General features: G+C 62.3%; 2 protein-coding genes across 4 annotated transcripts in view; one reads left to right on the top strand and one right to left on the bottom strand.

The window, feature by feature from the left end:
• PPP1R37 (protein phosphatase 1 regulatory subunit 37) overlaps positions 1-2,811 on the top strand; it is a 50,678-nt gene extending 47,867 nt beyond the window's left edge. For all 3 annotated transcript variants that reach the window (XM_036275240.1, XM_036275239.1, XM_036275241.1), the window contains exons 10-14: positions 395-536; positions 625-791; positions 916-1,630; positions 1,930-2,020; positions 2,103-2,811. In XM_036275240.1, the coding sequence (XP_036131133.1) occupies positions 395-536; positions 625-791; positions 916-1,630; positions 1,930-2,012 (1,107 nt within the window). In that variant the 3' untranslated portion in view covers positions 2,013-2,020; positions 2,103-2,811. The remainder of the gene's footprint in view (positions 1-394; positions 537-624; positions 792-915; positions 1,631-1,929; positions 2,021-2,102) is intronic.
• Positions 2,812-7,314: 4,503 nt separating this feature from the next.
• On the bottom strand, positions 7,315-13,713 carry NKPD1 (NTPase KAP family P-loop domain containing 1). The gene is made up of 4 exons (XM_036275018.1): positions 13,614-13,713; positions 12,437-12,880; positions 10,541-10,672; positions 7,315-9,212 (listed from the first exon to the last, which is right to left on the bottom strand). Exons 1-4 carry the CDS (start codon positions 13,711-13,713, stop codon positions 7,315-7,317), a joined length of 2,574 nt encoding a protein of 857 aa, XP_036130911.1.
• Positions 13,714-16,637: the final 2,924 nt, after the last annotated feature.

Raw genomic sequence — 16,637 nt, 5'->3', positions numbered from 1 at the left:
TACATCCAGCGCCATAGCCTAGCACAGACCTTTTGCACAAGGTGAAAATGTTTTGCGTAGTAAGTTAGTATTTCTAGAAGCCTTCAGTATGTCTTAAACCTTTTTATTACTTAGAATTTAAAGCAAGCCCACGGGGTACAAAGGCTCAAACCCAGGTGGAGAGTTCCCCGTGGCCAGGCCTCTGCCAGAGTCCTCTGGTTGCTGGCAGGAGCAGAGGGCGTGGGGAGTGGACAAGGCAGCTGGCACCAGGGAGACTTCTAGGTCCACGGGGAACGTGGCCTTAAGCAGGAATGTGCTGACACCCAGCCCAGCTGCACTGCCCGGGACGCACGGGTTTGCTTCTTTCCCGACTGGCCTTCAGGCCTCTTCCCCCTGTCACGTGCCTCCCCTGCAGCCGCACACACAGAGCCTGGAGACACTGAACCTGGGCCACAACCCCGTTGGGAACGAGGGCGTGCGCAACCTCAAGAACGGCCTCATCGGCAACCGCAGTGTGCTGCGCCTCGGCCTGGCCTCCACCAAGCTCACCTGCGAGGGTAGGGTGCGGGCAGGTGAAGGGGGCCGGGCCGGGGGGTGGCCAGCTGGGCGTGGGCCCGTGGCCAGCCCCTGCGGTCCCCCTCCCAGGCGCGGTGGCTGTGGCGGAGTTCATCGCCGAGAGCCCCCGCCTCCTGAGACTGGACCTCCGGGAGAACGAGATCAAGACGGGCGGGCTCATGGCACTGTCGTTGGCCCTCAAGGTGAACCACTCCCTGCTGCGCCTGGACCTTGACCGTGAGCCCAAGAAGGAGGCGGTGAGCGGGCTCTCCCCTGCAGCTGGTTGTGGGCAGGCGGGGGTGGGCCCGGCCTGCGGTGACCACAGGACCCGCTTCAGGGACAGGCCACTCAGAGCCCTAGCCAGGCCTGCTCTGCCCACAGGTGAAGAGCTTCATAGAGACGCAGAAGGCGCTGCTCGCCGAGATCCAGAACGGCTGCAAGCGCAACTTCGTTCTGGCGCGGGAGCGGGAGGAGGAGGGGCAGCGGCTGCAGCTGTCTGCCTCCATGCCAGAGATCATGGTCACCGAGCCCCAGCCTGACGAGCCTGGGGACGAGCCTGCTGCCCAGGCTCAGGAGAATGGGGACCCGGCACCTGGGCCCGGCCTGGACTCAGACTCAGACTCAGACTCCGAGGGGGAGGAGGGGGAGGAAGAGGATGGGGAGAGGGCTGCAGTCCCCTGCCCCACCCCGGTGCCCCCCACGGACTCCCTGGGCTCTGGGGACAGGAGCCCCCCAGGCAGCCCTTCCTCCCCCACTGAGCAGCGCATTTCCGTGTCCAGCCCGGGCCGAGGCCACAAAGTGTTCGTGGTGACTCGGGTGGAGAGCCCACCTGAGAGCGCGGAGCTCCCTGCGCCGCCCTCTCCTTGTGCCCCCGCCCCTCCTGCCTTGTCTTCCCCCTCCACCTCGCCTGCCCTGCCATCAGCGGAGGCCCTCAGCACTCGGGACCCAGGGTCATCGGAGCCTCAGCCTCAGCCAGAGCCGCCTCCCGCAGGGCCAGCGCTGCCCAATGGCCTGAAGCCTGAGTTTGCCCTCGCGCTGCCCCCAGAGCCCCCCCCGGGGCCTGAGGCCAAGGCGGGCAGCTGTGGGCTGGAGCATGGTGAGAGGAGCTCTGGGGCAGGGCAACGGGGCCAGGGGCGGTGGGGCCCTGCCCGGTAGTGGGCCTCAGGTTTCCCTAAAATGGCCCTTGTCGGGACAGGCCTTCGGTCCCCACCTTGCTTCTCTTGGATCCTGGGAGCTGTCCCGGGGGTGGGACATGTATGTGTGTAGACTGGAGTCTGATGATCTCAGTGGTTCCCTGGCCCTGTGCTGCCCTGAGGGCCTGGCTTGGGCAGTGCTGGCGGGGGGAGGGCTGCCATCCCCCTCCCTGACGGGCAGCCCACCTATCCCCCCATGCAGAGCTGAGCTGCTCCAAGAATGAGAAGGAGCTCGAGGAGCTGCTTCTGGAAGCCAGTCAGGAATCTGGGCAGGAGACACTGTGACACTTTAGGTGAGATGAGGGCCAGGGGCCTGGGGAGCCAGTGATAGAGGCCCTGGCTCTGACAGGCACCCCCCAATCTCTTCTCTCCAAGTTCCTTTTTTTCCGGTCGGTCTTCAAATGAGCTGAGGCCAGAGCCATGAGAACCTGCTCACTCTCACCCCCAGCCTTCCTGAGGCCTGGGACGCCAGGGGTGTGGGGGCCTTCCTGGGGACCTCCACCCCCCACAGCAACACTACACGGGGTGCAGGAGCTACAGGGAGTGGCCCTCCCCATCCTGACTTGAGCACTTCTATTTATATGTCCAGCATCCGAAGCCTGAGACTGGAGGGAGGAGGATGGGGAGGAGGAGTCTCCAAGGTCATCAGCCCCAAAGCCGGCTGACTTCTGGAGGGGCTTGTTGGGCCAGGCTTGCCCTGTGGAGGGCAGGAGTCCTGGGTGGTGGAGGGATGCCCCCCAACCCCATGGCCTAGGTGCAGAACAAGGCAGGAGGCGTGGTGTGGGGGTGGTGACTTATGGTGGTGGTTGAACTTTGTAGAGCAGCCCCAGACAGGGTGAGGTCCGGGTGGGTGGGGGGAGATGGGGGCAGAGGATCAGAGCTTTCTTTTTCTTAAGTGCAATAAATCTATCAGGGAGCTGGGTGGGAGCAGCCAGGGTTCCAGAGACCCTACTGTCCCAGCCACTTGAAGCTGCGCCCTGAGAGGCACTACAACCCTGGAGGGGGGCGGGCAGAGGGGGGGGTGACTCCTGTCGGTGCAACTCTGTCCACACCTTTTCTAATAAACCAGAGCTGGGTTCACTTTTTGCCTGTTCTCTGCTTGTGCTCATCCTGGTGGGGGTTCTGGGCACAGGGATGGGTGAAGGCAGGGGCCAGGCAGCTCTGGCTCTGGACATCCCTGGGCCACGTGGCAGTGGTCCCCCAAAGGAACCAGGAGGCTGCCCCTCCTGTGCGTGTCCACATTCTCGTGTCTAACACAGCTCTCTCACGTCCAGTCCACTTTATTCTCGCCTTACTTCAGAGGGAAGCAACCCCCAAATATTCTTTAGCTTCTGGTCCAGGTTCTCAGGGTGACAGTATGGTGCTGGGTTCAGAGGTCTCTCCTCTGCCCAGTCACCTAGGGCTCAAGGAGAAGCAGACACCAACCTGTCCGTGTTGAACTGGACATTCTGAGGGCAGTGTACCCGGGGCACAAGTAGTGTCCTGGAGCCCACTGGGCATCCTGCTTCCCGTTGGCAAGACATGCTAAGGGTACAGCCGGAGGACTGGGCATTTCTGGGAAATTGGAGCTTCACCCTTCAGAAAACAGGAGAACCAGCCACGGGGAAAGACCTTTGCACCCATTCTTTCCCACGTGGGAGGCTGACACGGTGGGTAGAGGCAGTGCAAAGACCACAAGAATCAGTGTCACTGACCAGGAGCCCCAGACCCACTCAGCTCCTGCACATACCCAGGGGTCAGTCCCCAGTGGCCTGGTGTCTGTAGTGGCTCTTGAGTCATCGGCTGCTGTGTCCTGATTTAGGCAAGGGGCTCAGGAAAGCGTGAACCTCGCCCCTAGCACCTGCTCCAGTCACCCCATGGGCATCTGGGGCAGCAGACACCTGCGCAGGTCCTGGTTCTGCGCTGTGGGCCCCTGTGCACGGTAGGGGTAGGACGGGCCCCGCAGGCTGTCCCGCCTGCAGCCCTTGGTGGGGTGGGAGTGTGGGATTTGCTTCAAGAGGCCGAGGAGCCACATGGTCAGTCCTTTGCCAGGTAGGGTCTGTCAGGACAGCCCCACCCCTACAGCTAACTGGCCTGTGGTCACTTCTAGCTGCTGCTCAGGAATCAGCTCCTGTGGGAGCTTGTGGCTCTTTGCTGCATGGTAGGTGCTCACCACCCCCTTTGTGACCTCTGCCTCCGCCTCCAGGCTGGGCTGGGGGGCAGGGGGCCTCAGCTCACCTGTCTCTCGTGTGATCCTGTTCCCAGGCTTGTACTAAATTTAGCTTAGGGTGAGGAATTCCGTCTTTCCAACCTTTCAGGGTTGAAATGTGCCCCCACCTCTCCGCAGCCACACAGAAAGATATGTGAAATCCTGACACTCAGGACCTCAGAATGGGACCTTTGGAAACGGGTCTTTATATAGAGATAATCAAGTTAAAACAAGGTCATAAGGTGGGCCCAAATCCAGTATGACTGGTGTCCTTAGAAGGGGAAACAGACAGACGGGTGTGCACGGCAGGAAGATGCTGTGAAGGCACAGAGAAGGCCATGTGAAGATGGAGGACTGAGAAGTGGCAGCTATAGCCAAGGGACACCAGGTTGTCAGCAAAGTGCTAGAAGCTGCAAGAGGCTGAGAAAGACACCCCTGCAGGTTCCCAGGGGCACGCGGCTCTGCGGGCATGTTGATTCCGCCCGTATTCACTGGGAGAATGCGTTTCTCTTCTCAGCCACCCAGTTTGTGGGACTGTGACAAGCCCCAGGAGATGAACAGACCAACTCTCAGGGCTCCTAATTTTCCAGCTTTTGGAAATTTCGCTTTGCCTTCAGCCACCCAAGCATCACCATAGCTCATTGTGAAGACGCAGGAGTGTTTCAGTGCTCGGCCAGATGCTGTATCCAATCTTAACGATCTCGGTGCCCTGATCAGTTTGTTTTCACCCACATGGGTGTTCGGGATGGTGGGCAGCTCTTCTCCACAAAATGACTCATGCATCTAGCCCCCCACCCCACCCCACCCCCATCTTGTGGCTCTGCGACCCACTGGGGCCTCAGGGTTCCCGCATCCAGCAGGCAGATAGGGGAGGAGAGTGAAGGCAAACCTGCTCCCTAACCGTTGCCACGGCCAGACAAGGACCGGACAAGGACGCGCGTCACTTCCACTCTTTCTCAGTGAGAACTAGCGCCTGGCCTCACCTGGGAGCAGGTTTCAGCAAAAGCTCTACATGATAGAGGGGACCGAGAATCCTGGTGGACAGTGAGCCATCTCGGGCACACCTAGCCACTCTGACATCCTATTTTGGTTTAGTTTATTTTTTTTACAGCCTCCCAAAGCTCGGGCTTTGGCAGGCACACAGCTGGAGTCTAAGATCAGTGGGTAATAGTTTGACCACTGCTCGGCACCGCAGAACAGGTCTGCAGCTTCTTCCTGGAGCTGGAGGTCCTCAGTCCCACCCCACCCCCCTTCCCGCCAGCCAAGGCTTGTCCTGTTTCCTGCAGCGCCCCCTCCTGACGCCAGTCTGTTTTCCACCTGAACTCCAGGTGGTAAGAAACAGCAGTCCAAGTCATACTGGCTTAAGGGAGGCAAAAGAGAAGGGACATACACACTAGCTGGTGTGGCTCCGTGGCTGAGCGTTGTCCCATTTACCAAGAGGTTGCTGGTTTGATTCCCAGTCAGGCACACGCCCAGGTTGCAGGCTCGATCCCCAGTGGGGGGCACACAGGAGGCTGCCCATTGATGTTTCTCCCTCTCCTTTCCTCTCTAAAAATCAATTAAAAAAAAAAATTTTTAGCCCTGGCCAGTTTGGCTCAGCAGTTAGAGCGTCGGCCCACGGACCGAAGAGTCTCAGGTTCGGTTCCTGCTAAGGGCACGTGCCTAGGTTGCGGTTTGTCCCCAGCTCCAGTTGGTTGTGTGGGTGGCAACCAGTTGATGTGTCTCTCTCTCTTCCTCCCTCTCTCCCTTCCACTCTATCTGAAGATAAATGCAAAAATGTCCTCTGGTGAGGATAAAAAAATTTAAAGAGAAGGGACATATAGTGGCTCCAGTAGCATGTCAGGGAGACACTGGTCGAATGGTGTCATGAGGACCTGTGTGTTTCCCTCCAAGGGGGCTTCATTCTTGGGCGGGCTCCCCCTGCCGTTGAAACACCTGTCCCAGCAGGTCCAGCCTAGCTATGCCAGCATTCAAAACAGCACCTCAGTCCGGCCCCAGTGGCTCATTGGTTGAGCGTCGACCCATGCACCAAGAGGTCACCAGTTTGATTCCAGGTCAGGGCACATGCCCAGGTTGTGGGCCCGATCCCCAGTGGGGGGCATGCAGGAGGCGGCCAGCCGACGTTCTGTCTCATCGATGTTTCTATCTCTCCCTCTCCCTCTCTAAAATTAGTAAAGAAAAAATATTTTAAAAAACAAAGACAAAAAAAACCCCCAGCACCTCAGTCCTGGCCTCACCTATGAAAGTCACAGTCTGGCTCTGCCCTGTGTCCACATTAGCACTATCCCTGGCCAGGGGCACTGGGGTGCTGTGCCCAGCCTTGGAGATAAGGAATGAGGTCAGTACCCCCATCAGGCTGCATGGCTTGAGGGTGGGCACCTTCAAAGAGTTCCAGGCTCCCTCTGGGACTGCCCCTCAGCCCTCAGGGCCCTGGCTCAGAAGTCATACTATGTTGGTCCTCCCTCCAGACCTGGACTGGGCCAGGCACACCCCAGGCCTGAGCATGTGGCTCTGTGACCAGTGAGGAACAGGAAGCTGCCCCGAGGAGTGACGCCCCATCCTACGTCTCTCCCACTGGAGAGACAGGAAAGTGTCCCACATGGGCAGAGTCCAGCCCTAGGATAACCCTTATCTCGACCTGGCTCCGGCTCCAACTCTGTCCTGCATATGCCCCCAGCTTGGCTCAACTTCCCTGACCTCATGAAGGGGCTCATCAAGTGGCCCTGAAATGACCCTAAGGCAGCCTTCCCTGGACAGTGGTTGCCTCAGACACTGTCCTCGGAGAGCCAGCTCCTGCCCTGCCCACAGAGGTGCAGGCTTGGGTATGGAGACAAGGACCTGGATCCCCTAAGGCCTGGGTGTTCTCCCTCACCTGAGTCAATGTGGCAAATCCGTCCATCATGTCCCTGCCCAGGCCTCGCCCACCACCCCCACAGCCCCTCCTGCCCTGGGGATGCCAGCCATGAGGCTACCAGCAGACGCTGCTGACTCCCTGGAGAGAAAATGGGCTTGGCAGAACAGGGCAGGCCTGGTCCCGTTCTTGCCGAGCCAGGGAAACCAGGGCCTAAAGACCAAGGGCTTTCACCCCTTCATTTATTGCACTTGAACTCAGTTCTTCAGTGGTCCTTCGGCCCCTTTCGAATACTGGCACTATTGACAACTGCCAGGAGCCCTCACTGGCTCAGATTCACTTGGGGAACGTGGCCATCACGGGCCTCATTCCCAACACTAGACCCTGGGCCTTGAGCCTAGTCTGGGCCCCTACATGTGTCCTCATCTAGGCAGAAGGGGAGCTGTTACCCGCTTCTGCCCCCAGAGTCCTTCATTCAAGGCACCACCCCTAGGCTGCATTCCTGAAGCACAGGAGTCAGTCCACGGGTCTCGGCTTACTCCTGTGCGTCAAGTCTCGGGGGTGGGAGGTTTCGTTGGTCTGTTCAGGGTTGTGCCCCGCTGCCGCCGGGTGGCTTCGTTGGTCTGTTCAGGGTTGTGCCCCGCTGCCGCCGGGTGGCCCGATCGGCCCACCCCGGGGGCTTGGTTAGCTCTGCTGGCGGCACCGGCAGCCCGAGGGGCGTGGTTGGCTCCGTTGCCAGCGCGGGCCGCCCCGGGGGAGTGGTTGGCTCTGTGGGCAGCGCCGGGGGCGTCGCCCGCTGGGGACTTGGGCGGGCTGGGCGGCTTGAGTGTTCTGACCGCCCGGAGGAGGCCCATGCGGCGGCGGATGGAATGGTCCAGGTTGACTGTGCAGCGCAGCAGGCTCTGCGCCTCAGCCACGGTGAAGGGAAAGTCGGCACTCAGGAAGCGCTGAAAGAGCTCGGGATCACCGTCCAGGTCGAGCACGTTCTGCAGCGCCTTGGTCATGGTGTGCAGCTCGCGGCTGTTATCGCAGAACACGTCCCAGAGGCGCGCGCGGGCGTCTGGTGCGCCCCCGGCCTGCTGCCGGTCCTCCAGGCACTGCAGCGCCCAGCTGAGGCGGCAGGGCCACTGGTTGGCAAGCACGACCCAGGCCACGGCCTGGCGCGGGGTGGGGCCCACGAAGTCCCGCTGCTGCTGTTGCAGCAGGCGCAAGGTGATGGGCACGGTGTTGACGATGCGCCGCATGGACACCACGTTGTCGGGCACAAACTCATACAGGCAGTCGCGCTCGTCATGCAGGCAGAAGAGCGCCTCCTGGATGCGGCGCGCCGCCTCGGCGTCGATGCGGCTCTGCATGCGCCGGGCCCCCTCCTGCATCTCCACGGCCAGCAGCTGCACGCCCTCGCCGCCGCCCGGGCTCAGGGGCTGCAGCTGGCGCGTCATCTCGCGGTACAGCAGGTCGTCGCGGCTCTGCACGGCGTCGTGCAGGAACTGCAGCTTGGTGCGGCGGCCCATGATGGGCACGGAGAAGGGCAGCGTGACCGTGCGGTTGAGGAAGAGGTAGCCATTGTCGGCCGTGCCCTTCATGGAGCCAGCGCTCTCAAGGCACGCGGCCAGGATGCTGGGGTCCACCACCAGGATGAAGATGAACGGCGCGTGGCTGTCGGACAACAGCGTGTTGATGGCGTTGAGCACGCCCACCACGTGCTCGGAGTAGCACGTGTCCAGCCCGGTGACCTCGAGCACGATGCGCAGTCTGCACCGCTGGTAGACTTCCAGGAAGCACAGGAAGTCGGTGAGCAGCTCCACTTCCTTTTTCACCTCGCACATGAAACCCAGCTGGCTGCCGAATTTCTCCTGCGACACTAGCCGCTCTATCTTTTTGCGCTGGCTCACGAACAGGTGCTTGCCCACCGAGTACACGGCCATGAGCAGGCCTGAGCCCGAAATCGTGGTGGCCGCGCCACCGAACACCCGCAGCACGTTGCTGTTGGCCCCACCGTGGCCCGGCGCGTGGGCGCCCAGCGACAAGTAGAGCAGGGCCACGCCGAGACCCAGCGCCGCCAGCAAGGCCACCAGCGCCAGGCACACGCGGCGCCGGCAGTGCCACTCGCGCTGGCAGAAGCCCGCCGTCGTGGTCGGCTTGTTGCCCAGCACCGAGTACAAACTGAAGGGCAGCGCGCCGTAGTGGTGGCGGATGCCCTCGCACAGCGTGGTCACCAGGCCGGCCCACAGCTTGTCGGAGCCCTCGTACTGCCAGGCGCTGAAGCGGATGAAGAGGAACTTCACGTTCTTGCGCCGCAGGTGCACCTCAGTAATGACCGGCTGCAGGAACACCAGGTACCACAGCAGCTGCGGGAAGCCCCAGCCGCGCACGGCCCGCGTGCGCCACTGCACGCGCTGCAGCAACTCGGCCTCGCGCTGACTCGCCTCCTGCTGCATCAGCGCTGTGGAGACCCAGGGAGCGGGAGTCGGTCTCGGGCCGGGGGCGGGGCTCGCCCGGGGGCGGGGCTCGCCTGGGGGCGGGGCCTAGACATTAGCCCGGGCCTGGAGGAAGAAGCCAGGATAGACGCAGAAAGTGCGGAAGGAAAGGCTTGGACCCGGCTTGGACCCAGGAAGGTCAGAGGGCAAGGCCCAGGAGGGTCAGGGGTGAACATGAGTACAGCCCCCAGAGGAAGAGGAAGGGAGAGTGCAGGGAAGGCTCTAAAGAGTGAAAAAATGGATGCGAGGTTCCGATGAAGAGAAATACTGAGCAGCAGGGGTACAGCCTTGATCTGATTTTCCCGCCTTACTGTTCCTCCTCCTCCAGCTCTCAGCCCAGCTCAGCTGTCTCCTCCTCCGGGGAGCCCTCTCTAATTCCCAGACTGGATAAGGCACCCCCTGGATCTTCCCACCACTTCCCTCTAAGTCGTCTCACCCACTTTGAGTTGTCACTGAGGACAAGTGTGTTTCCCTCTCTGGACGGTGAGCCCTTGAAGGGCAGGACCCTGGTTGTCTTGGTCAGCAAGGAAGTGCCGGCGGAATGTTTGGCTGGGGCAGGGTCTGTCTGCTATGAGGTCAGTGAATGAATGACTGGGAATGTGTCCACCACCTAGCGCAGAGTAGGTGCTCCATATGCCCTTTCCTTCGTCCTTATAGCCAAACCTTTTCTCCTCCCCCGACCCTGTGTGTTAGTTACACCAGGACAACATAGGGCAGACAAGGGCTTGTTCATTAGGTGCTCACCATTCCTAGGCACATGGAGGTGAGTCACCTCCAGCCCATCTGGCCACAACTGGGGCTGGGGTCTGAGCGCCAGCAGGGTTTGAACCAGGTTCAAGCTGCTGCGGATCCTGATCAGGTTTCAGCTCATCTTCCGTTAACACCTACCTGCTAGGGCCCTGGTGGGCACCAGGCCAGGAGCCACAGCTGAGGAGAAGAGATGGGTCTGGGGGGCAGGAGCCTCCAGCCTCAGTGAGGAACCTGGGCTTCCTCCCGAGGGTGCTAGGGAGCCATAGAAGGCTTTTTGAGCAGGGAAGTGACAGGGATAGGTATGTATTTTAGAAAGAGTCCTCGGAATGCATTTGACAAGAGGAGGGCAGGGGGTGAGCCTGGAGGCTAGAAGGCCAGAGAGGAAACCAGCAGGGATCCGGGGGCAGAGGCTGTGGGCATAGGGAGGAACCTGGTTAAAGCTGAGTTATGGGCATCTGGACTGAGGCAGGATGGCCTCAGGGGCGAGTGGATCTTGGGGAAACATGGGGTTGAGCAGGGATCCCCAACGCACACAGATCCTCACCTGTGATCTTGTCCAGCATCAGGTGCAGGCGACAGCCAAAGGGGGCGTAGAAACCGACAGTCACAGGCACAGGCACATGGCAGAGGGTCTTGGCCAGGCAGCTGCAGTAGACATCATCCTCTGTCAGGATATCTGGGGGCCAGGGTTGGGGAAGGGGCAGAGGAGGGGAAACCGAGTCAATGAGGCTGGCTGGGCACCACCCTCCTCCACCACCACTACCCTCTAGATCACCAGCTCTCAGCCCCTCCCTGCACCAGCAGCCCCCTCCCAGAGATGACTCAGGTCAAACCTCCGGTGGATGGAGGTTTCTGAGGACACAGGCAGCCCCTTCCTCCAGGGCCCAATGTGTCCCTCTGGGCCGCCCAGGATGAGCTGACCCCTGATTTACCAGGCAAAGTCTGGGAGGCGGGACTCCCCTGGCCTAGCTAATTTGGCCACCCTGGCCCTACCCCACCAGGCTCAGCCACCAGCCCATGGTCCCCTGGGGAAATCCCCTGGCCCTTTTTTGGGACCCGAGGCCCTCAGATGCTTAAGACACCGCTTTCCACGCTCCTGCCTGCTCTGCTACCCTGGCTTCCGTGTGGGCGGGGCCCCGTGACCCAGGCTCTTCTGTTTCCTGTCCACCCCTAACCCCGATCTCGCTCCCTCTCCATGACCCCGTGCCTACGGTCACTCATGCTGCCCTGAGACCGGGCAGACCTGCCTTCTGGTCCTGGCCCTGTCACTTCTCGGCATGACCTGGGTAGAATGATGTCTCTGGGAGTGGGGTGGCAGTGACACTGGGGGCACGGGTACCAAAGGGCCAATGCTGGGCCTGCAGGCTCAGCTGGAAGGGTCGGAGGAGGACGTGGGACAAGGTCAGCTGAGGTGGTGGCCAGGACAGATCTACTCCCACTCTTCCTGATAGCCGGGTACCTCTCCTCACTGAACTTCTAGTCTGTGTGTGAATTGGACGTCATGGCGCAGAGGTTCCGGTGACAAGGCTGTTTCTGACCTGCGGCCCTAGTCCCTGCTCAGCTGTTGCTCTGCTCTGTTCTCTCCGAGGTCGGGCCACCAGCACCTTTGTCCTGGACTCCTGCGTCCGCCCTCGCCGCCCACAGTCCACTCTCCTGGTACACCCTGAGTCAGCTCCCGTCCCTTCCACCCCGAGAGCCCTCTCCCTGTCCCTGCACTCCCCCACCGTCCCCCACCGTCCCCCAGAGTCTGCGTTTGCTGGTCCTGCTGCCACTCAGGAGAACTGTCCCATTTTTGCTCAAATGTCATCTTAATGACGACGCTGTTTAGGTTGAACATCGTGGTGCTTGCTCCCCACTCCTCTCCTGCTGCATCTCCCCCAGTGCGCTGCGCTTCTAAACTTCCTACCTGTCTTGTTTCCTGTACCTGCCCCCAATCTATAGAACGTTCTCCGGGAGGGTAGGGTCTGTCTGCCCCGCTTCCTCCCCCCAGCCCCCCAACCGAGCTGGCTGGATCCCTCCCTTGCTGCCTTGCTCTCTCCATCCCCCAGGCCACCCCCTACCTCTGCGGCAGCTGCTCACTTGACCATCTCCCCCACACCAGAGCTGCCCAGGGAGCTGGTGCTCGTCGCCCCTGCCCCATGTCCTTTGTGGCCTATAGGGCCGGGGGCGGGGGGAGGGGGGACAGTGGGACAGAAAGCAGAGCAAGGGAGTCAGCAAGAGTCAGCCCGGCCCCTGGCCAGCCCGGGATGGAGGCCCCGTGGGCAGGCCCTGCCTGGAAGCCTTGGATCCCAACAGATGAAGCAGAGTAGCCACCCCGAGGCGCAGGGTCAGGGACAGGAGCCCTCTCAGATAGGGACCAGAGAGAGGGATGAGGGCAGGCTCCCGGCCCAGGAGGAAGAAGGCGGCAGGGACAGAACCCCCAGGAGGGCTGGGTGAGCACCGGAGCTGTAGGAGGTGAAGGGGCCGCAGGCGGCCGGGGCAGGCAGGGGCCGGGCGTCAGTGGGCCTGCTGGGCTGCAGGAGGGTGCCGGTTTCGGAGGACAGGGCTGGGCCGCTGCTGGCCATGGCGGGTGCCATGGTGGATGCAGGGGGCAGCTGGGGGGCGCTGGCTGGTCCCATGGGGACAGTGGTGGTTGTAGGTGGCCCCTTCTGGGCACTGGGAACGGAGCAGAACCGCTGCCGCAGGGGGCTAGGAGGTGGGGGCTGGGGCTCCTGCTGCTGCTGCCGCTGCTGCTGCAGAATAGGGAGCTGGGGGCCCCAGCGACAGCCCCCAACACCCCCCTGGTGGCTGTAGCATGCTAGCTGCCACTGAACGTTGGGGGACAGCTGACAGGGCCTGTGGGCTTGAGGGGCCGCTGGGTCATGGCAACACGGGTGACAGCATCCTGGAAGGAAGGAAGTGGGGGTGACTGGGCCTGGGCCCTGACTCCCGGGCCACTGCAGCAACCAGGTCTTCGTGGAGGCTGGGCTGGTCCTCAGCTAAGGCCCAGGAGAAGCCCGAGAACATGCGGAGTGAGGGCTCCGTGCCCCGCAGGGCTGGGGGGGGACGTGCAGGGGCCTGGGCTTTAGCTGGGCAAGGGGCTGGGGAGGGGATGACACCCAGAGTCCCTGCCACCCCAAATTCCTTGGTCCCTCAGAGTCCCCAGGGGGTAACAGAAGAATCCATGAGGAGCTGGTCTGGTGGGTCCAGAGGCCAGGGTGATGGGAGGTGGAGGTGGAGAGGGGACAGCGCAGGGACTGGGGTGGGGGGAGGGGGGAGGGGCCTACACCCAGACTCAGGCCAGACTGGTGGGAAGGGGGCTGCCCTGAGAGGCGCAGGTCACCTCAGGAAGCTGGCCCCCACTTTATACACACGCTCAGTTGGGGGTCGCTTTCCTGTCCTTCCCTCCCGCCACACTGCTTCCCCGGGTTGAGGGGCAGCCCCACAGGCCTGGCGACTGGAGGAAGAATTCTTCCCACACCAGGGAGGGGCAGGCCAGGTGGCCTCCTCTGCCGACCCCCCCCACCCTCCCCCACCCCCCCGCCGACGCTCCCAGCGCTGGTCCCAGGTCTGCGGTCCCTGCGTGGCCCCATGTGCTGGTGTGTCCCTGCCAGGACCCCCCTAAACTGAACCCTTACCTTTTTGGTGCCCCAATTCTGGGTCCAAGAAGTAGCTCTCGGTGGGGGCTGGGGGGGCCAGGGCGCCCTTGGCAAAGTGGACGGTATACTGCTGGTGCATGGTGGCCAGGAGCTGCTCCAGGGCCGGAGCGACAGGAGGGGCTCAGGGCCCAGCCTCTTTGGGCACCAGCAGCAAGAGCCCAGGACAACCGCCTGTGACCTAGGACAGGTGAGAGACCCATCCCAGATGTTGGGTCCCAGGTCACCTAGGTGGGGCAGGGGTGCTCTTCAGAGTAAAAGTGAGAGGTCAGGCCCGGGGGAGGCGAGGGGTGGTCAGATGGGGGAAGAAGGAGAGAGGTTGGAGGGGCTAATTTGGGGTGGGTGAAATTTCCAGGGTGATTGGGCATCTGGGTGTCCCTGGGACGATGGGGTGCTGAGCAGATGTGGGCTGGGGAAACTGGGCAGCTGGTGGGTGTCTGAGTGAAGTCCGGGGGCACCTAGGCATTGGGGGGGTGTGCTGTGAGAAGTGGGGGCTGACGATGTTGGGAGGACAGAACCCAGTGCCTGAGGGCTGGGGGGCAGGGAGCATCGAATGGCTAAATCCCAGGGCTGGGTCCATTTGGAGGCTGAATGGGGGGCTGGAGGGAGGGGGAGTTTCAGGGGAGAAATGAAAGTGGGGAGAGGCTCAACAAACTCAGGGTAAGATGGGCGCCCTGGATTTAAAATGTGAGGCACCAGAAACACAAGGGAGGGAGGGATGCTGTTTGGGGAGCAGGACAGGTGAAGCCGAGGGCAGAGGAATTGGAGTGGTGAGAGTTGGGGCCCCATGAGGGTTGGGGGCCAGGCATGTGGCCCCTGCCCACTGCCCCTCAGCCTGGGGTCCCCCGTACCTGATGGCGGTCCCGGCCTTGAGGCCCCAGCTCCCTGTCCGGCCACTGAGCTGCTATGCCAGCCCGGCCACCAGCCAGCAGCACAGGCCCAACTGGTGAGAGAGAGGCGGTGCTGGGAGCTGAGCTGCCTGACCGGTTCGCCCGCCCAGTCCCCTCCCCTTCTCCCCAGCTTGGTGGTGCTCTGCTCTCGAGGACTCTGGAGGGACTGCCCCTGCTCAGCACCTGAGGTCCAGGGGGAGATGCCGACCACGGGGCTTCTCCAGGCTCTGTGGGGGCAGCGTCCGGGCACTGCCGCTGTGGGAGGGGCGGAAGCTGGGGCAGGGATTGAGTCCAGGCCAAGCCAGATGCAAACCCGGGTTCAGATGCCAGTTCCTCCAGCATCCAGCTGTGTGACCTTGGGCAAGTGACTTCATCTCTCTGAGCCTGGGCTTCCTCATTGCTGAGCGGGGCAGCATGGTGCCTGCCTCTCGTGTGGAGTGATGGCAGCCCCTAATCTGCCAGGGCCTGCCTGACCCATTTTCCAGGCTGCTCTGAATGCTTCTAGGTAATGACCACGCCAGCACGCTATGACGGCTGCCAGCGGCCTCACATGGTGTACGTGCCTTTCGTACACCAACCCCTCTTCATCGTCACGCCTTGGGGTGGGGGTGATGCCCACTTTATAGTCCCTTTCGGGGTCCCACGGAGGCAGGGCAGGAGGAAAGCGGGACCCGTGGTTTGTGCTCAGGCTCTGCGTCCTGCCTGCAGGGGCTCCTTGGGGACATTCCCCCAGAGGTGAGGGCCCTGCTGGGACTGACAAGGGGCCCGGCACTGCGGGTGCCCCTCTGCTCTCCAGGGTCTGCTCCCCGCACGACGGAACAGCGGCTGCCTGATGGGGACGAGGAGGCAGTCACGGAACAGTACCCAGGACAAGGGGGTTCAGGACAGAGGACACCCTCTAGGGAGTGACCAAACACTGCCCCTTCCCTCTGCCTGAGCCTGGCTGTCTTCCCGCAGGCCTTCTAGTTGCTTCTCCAGGAAGGGCTTCCTCCTGTCCTCCCCCAATTCTGGACTCTGTCTGAATTGGGGGTGAGTCTGTGGGGGAACCTCCAGGGTGGGCCCCTCAGCTCCTTTGAGGCAGGTCTGGGCCAGTCCCCACTCCAGCCGCCCGCACGCTGGTTGAGCTGAGTAATTGTGATTCACCCGGGAGCCTCTGTGCGGGGCAGGGCAGCACTGGCGGAGGGGTCACCCAAATAAACACCCCGTGAGCCAAGGCCACCTAGGAGTCCACCGGGCGGGTGGGCGGGTGACTGCGCCAAGAGGTGGGGTGGCCACCTGCCATCCACGAGGGAACAGGAGTTTGGGGGTGGCTGAGGGCAGGGCAGCCAGGCAGGGAACGGCATGTGCAAAGGCACAGGGGCAGGCCAGGGAATGCGTGTGTGTGGGCTGGGGAAGGCAGGGCCGCTGTCGGCACAGGACTCTACAGGGGCCGAGGGGCCCACCTTCCGGGGGTGTTTGGGTCTCACCCCAGCCTCAGTGGGCAGCTCCGAGTGGAGGTCCTCACCCACGCTGGGCAGCAGCGGCGGGGCCTGGGCAGTGCTGGTGTGTGACGCTGCAGGTGCTGTGTGAGCGGGGAGGGAGGGCGGGCAGGGGCCGCTGTGCCGGGATGACCTGTCTGCCAGGCATGTGAAGTGTGTACAGTGTGCGAGTGGGAGGGTGGAATGAGGGCCTGCCCCCCTCCATCCATTCTCACCCTTGGCCACGTGCCCTCTGGGCACCCTTGGCACTACTCTCCAGGGCAAGGGCCATCCTGTGGACCCCGCCGGGCAGAGGACAACCCCACACTTGATGCTGGTGGGGTGGCCATGTTCAGGGACACTCTACCAGATGTGCCAGCCCCGGAACTCGGGACTGGGGGCTCAAGGGGGCCCAGAGAGGGAGGTGATGAGGAGCCACACGGGGTGTTCTGCCCCCCGCCTACCACAGGCCCTGTGACACAGTCACTTTACAGATGCCCGTCCCCCCCGAGCTCAGAGAGTGACCCGTCATCCACTCTGAATGTGTCTCCACACACAGAACTTTATTGAGCAGCTGCCGTACAGAATGAGCCATGTGTCCAACGGGGTCTCTCCACACCAGGCCCGATGGCGGCGGGGACCACCCTGCTCCGGGATGC

This window comes from Molossus molossus, unplaced genomic scaffold (genome assembly GCF_014108415.1).
Source record: "Molossus molossus isolate mMolMol1 unplaced genomic scaffold, mMolMol1.p scaffold_m16_p_21, whole genome shotgun sequence".
NCBI lineage: Eukaryota > Metazoa > Chordata > Mammalia > Chiroptera > Molossidae > Molossus > Molossus molossus.
This window is presented reverse-complemented; position numbering and strand designations above follow the sequence as displayed.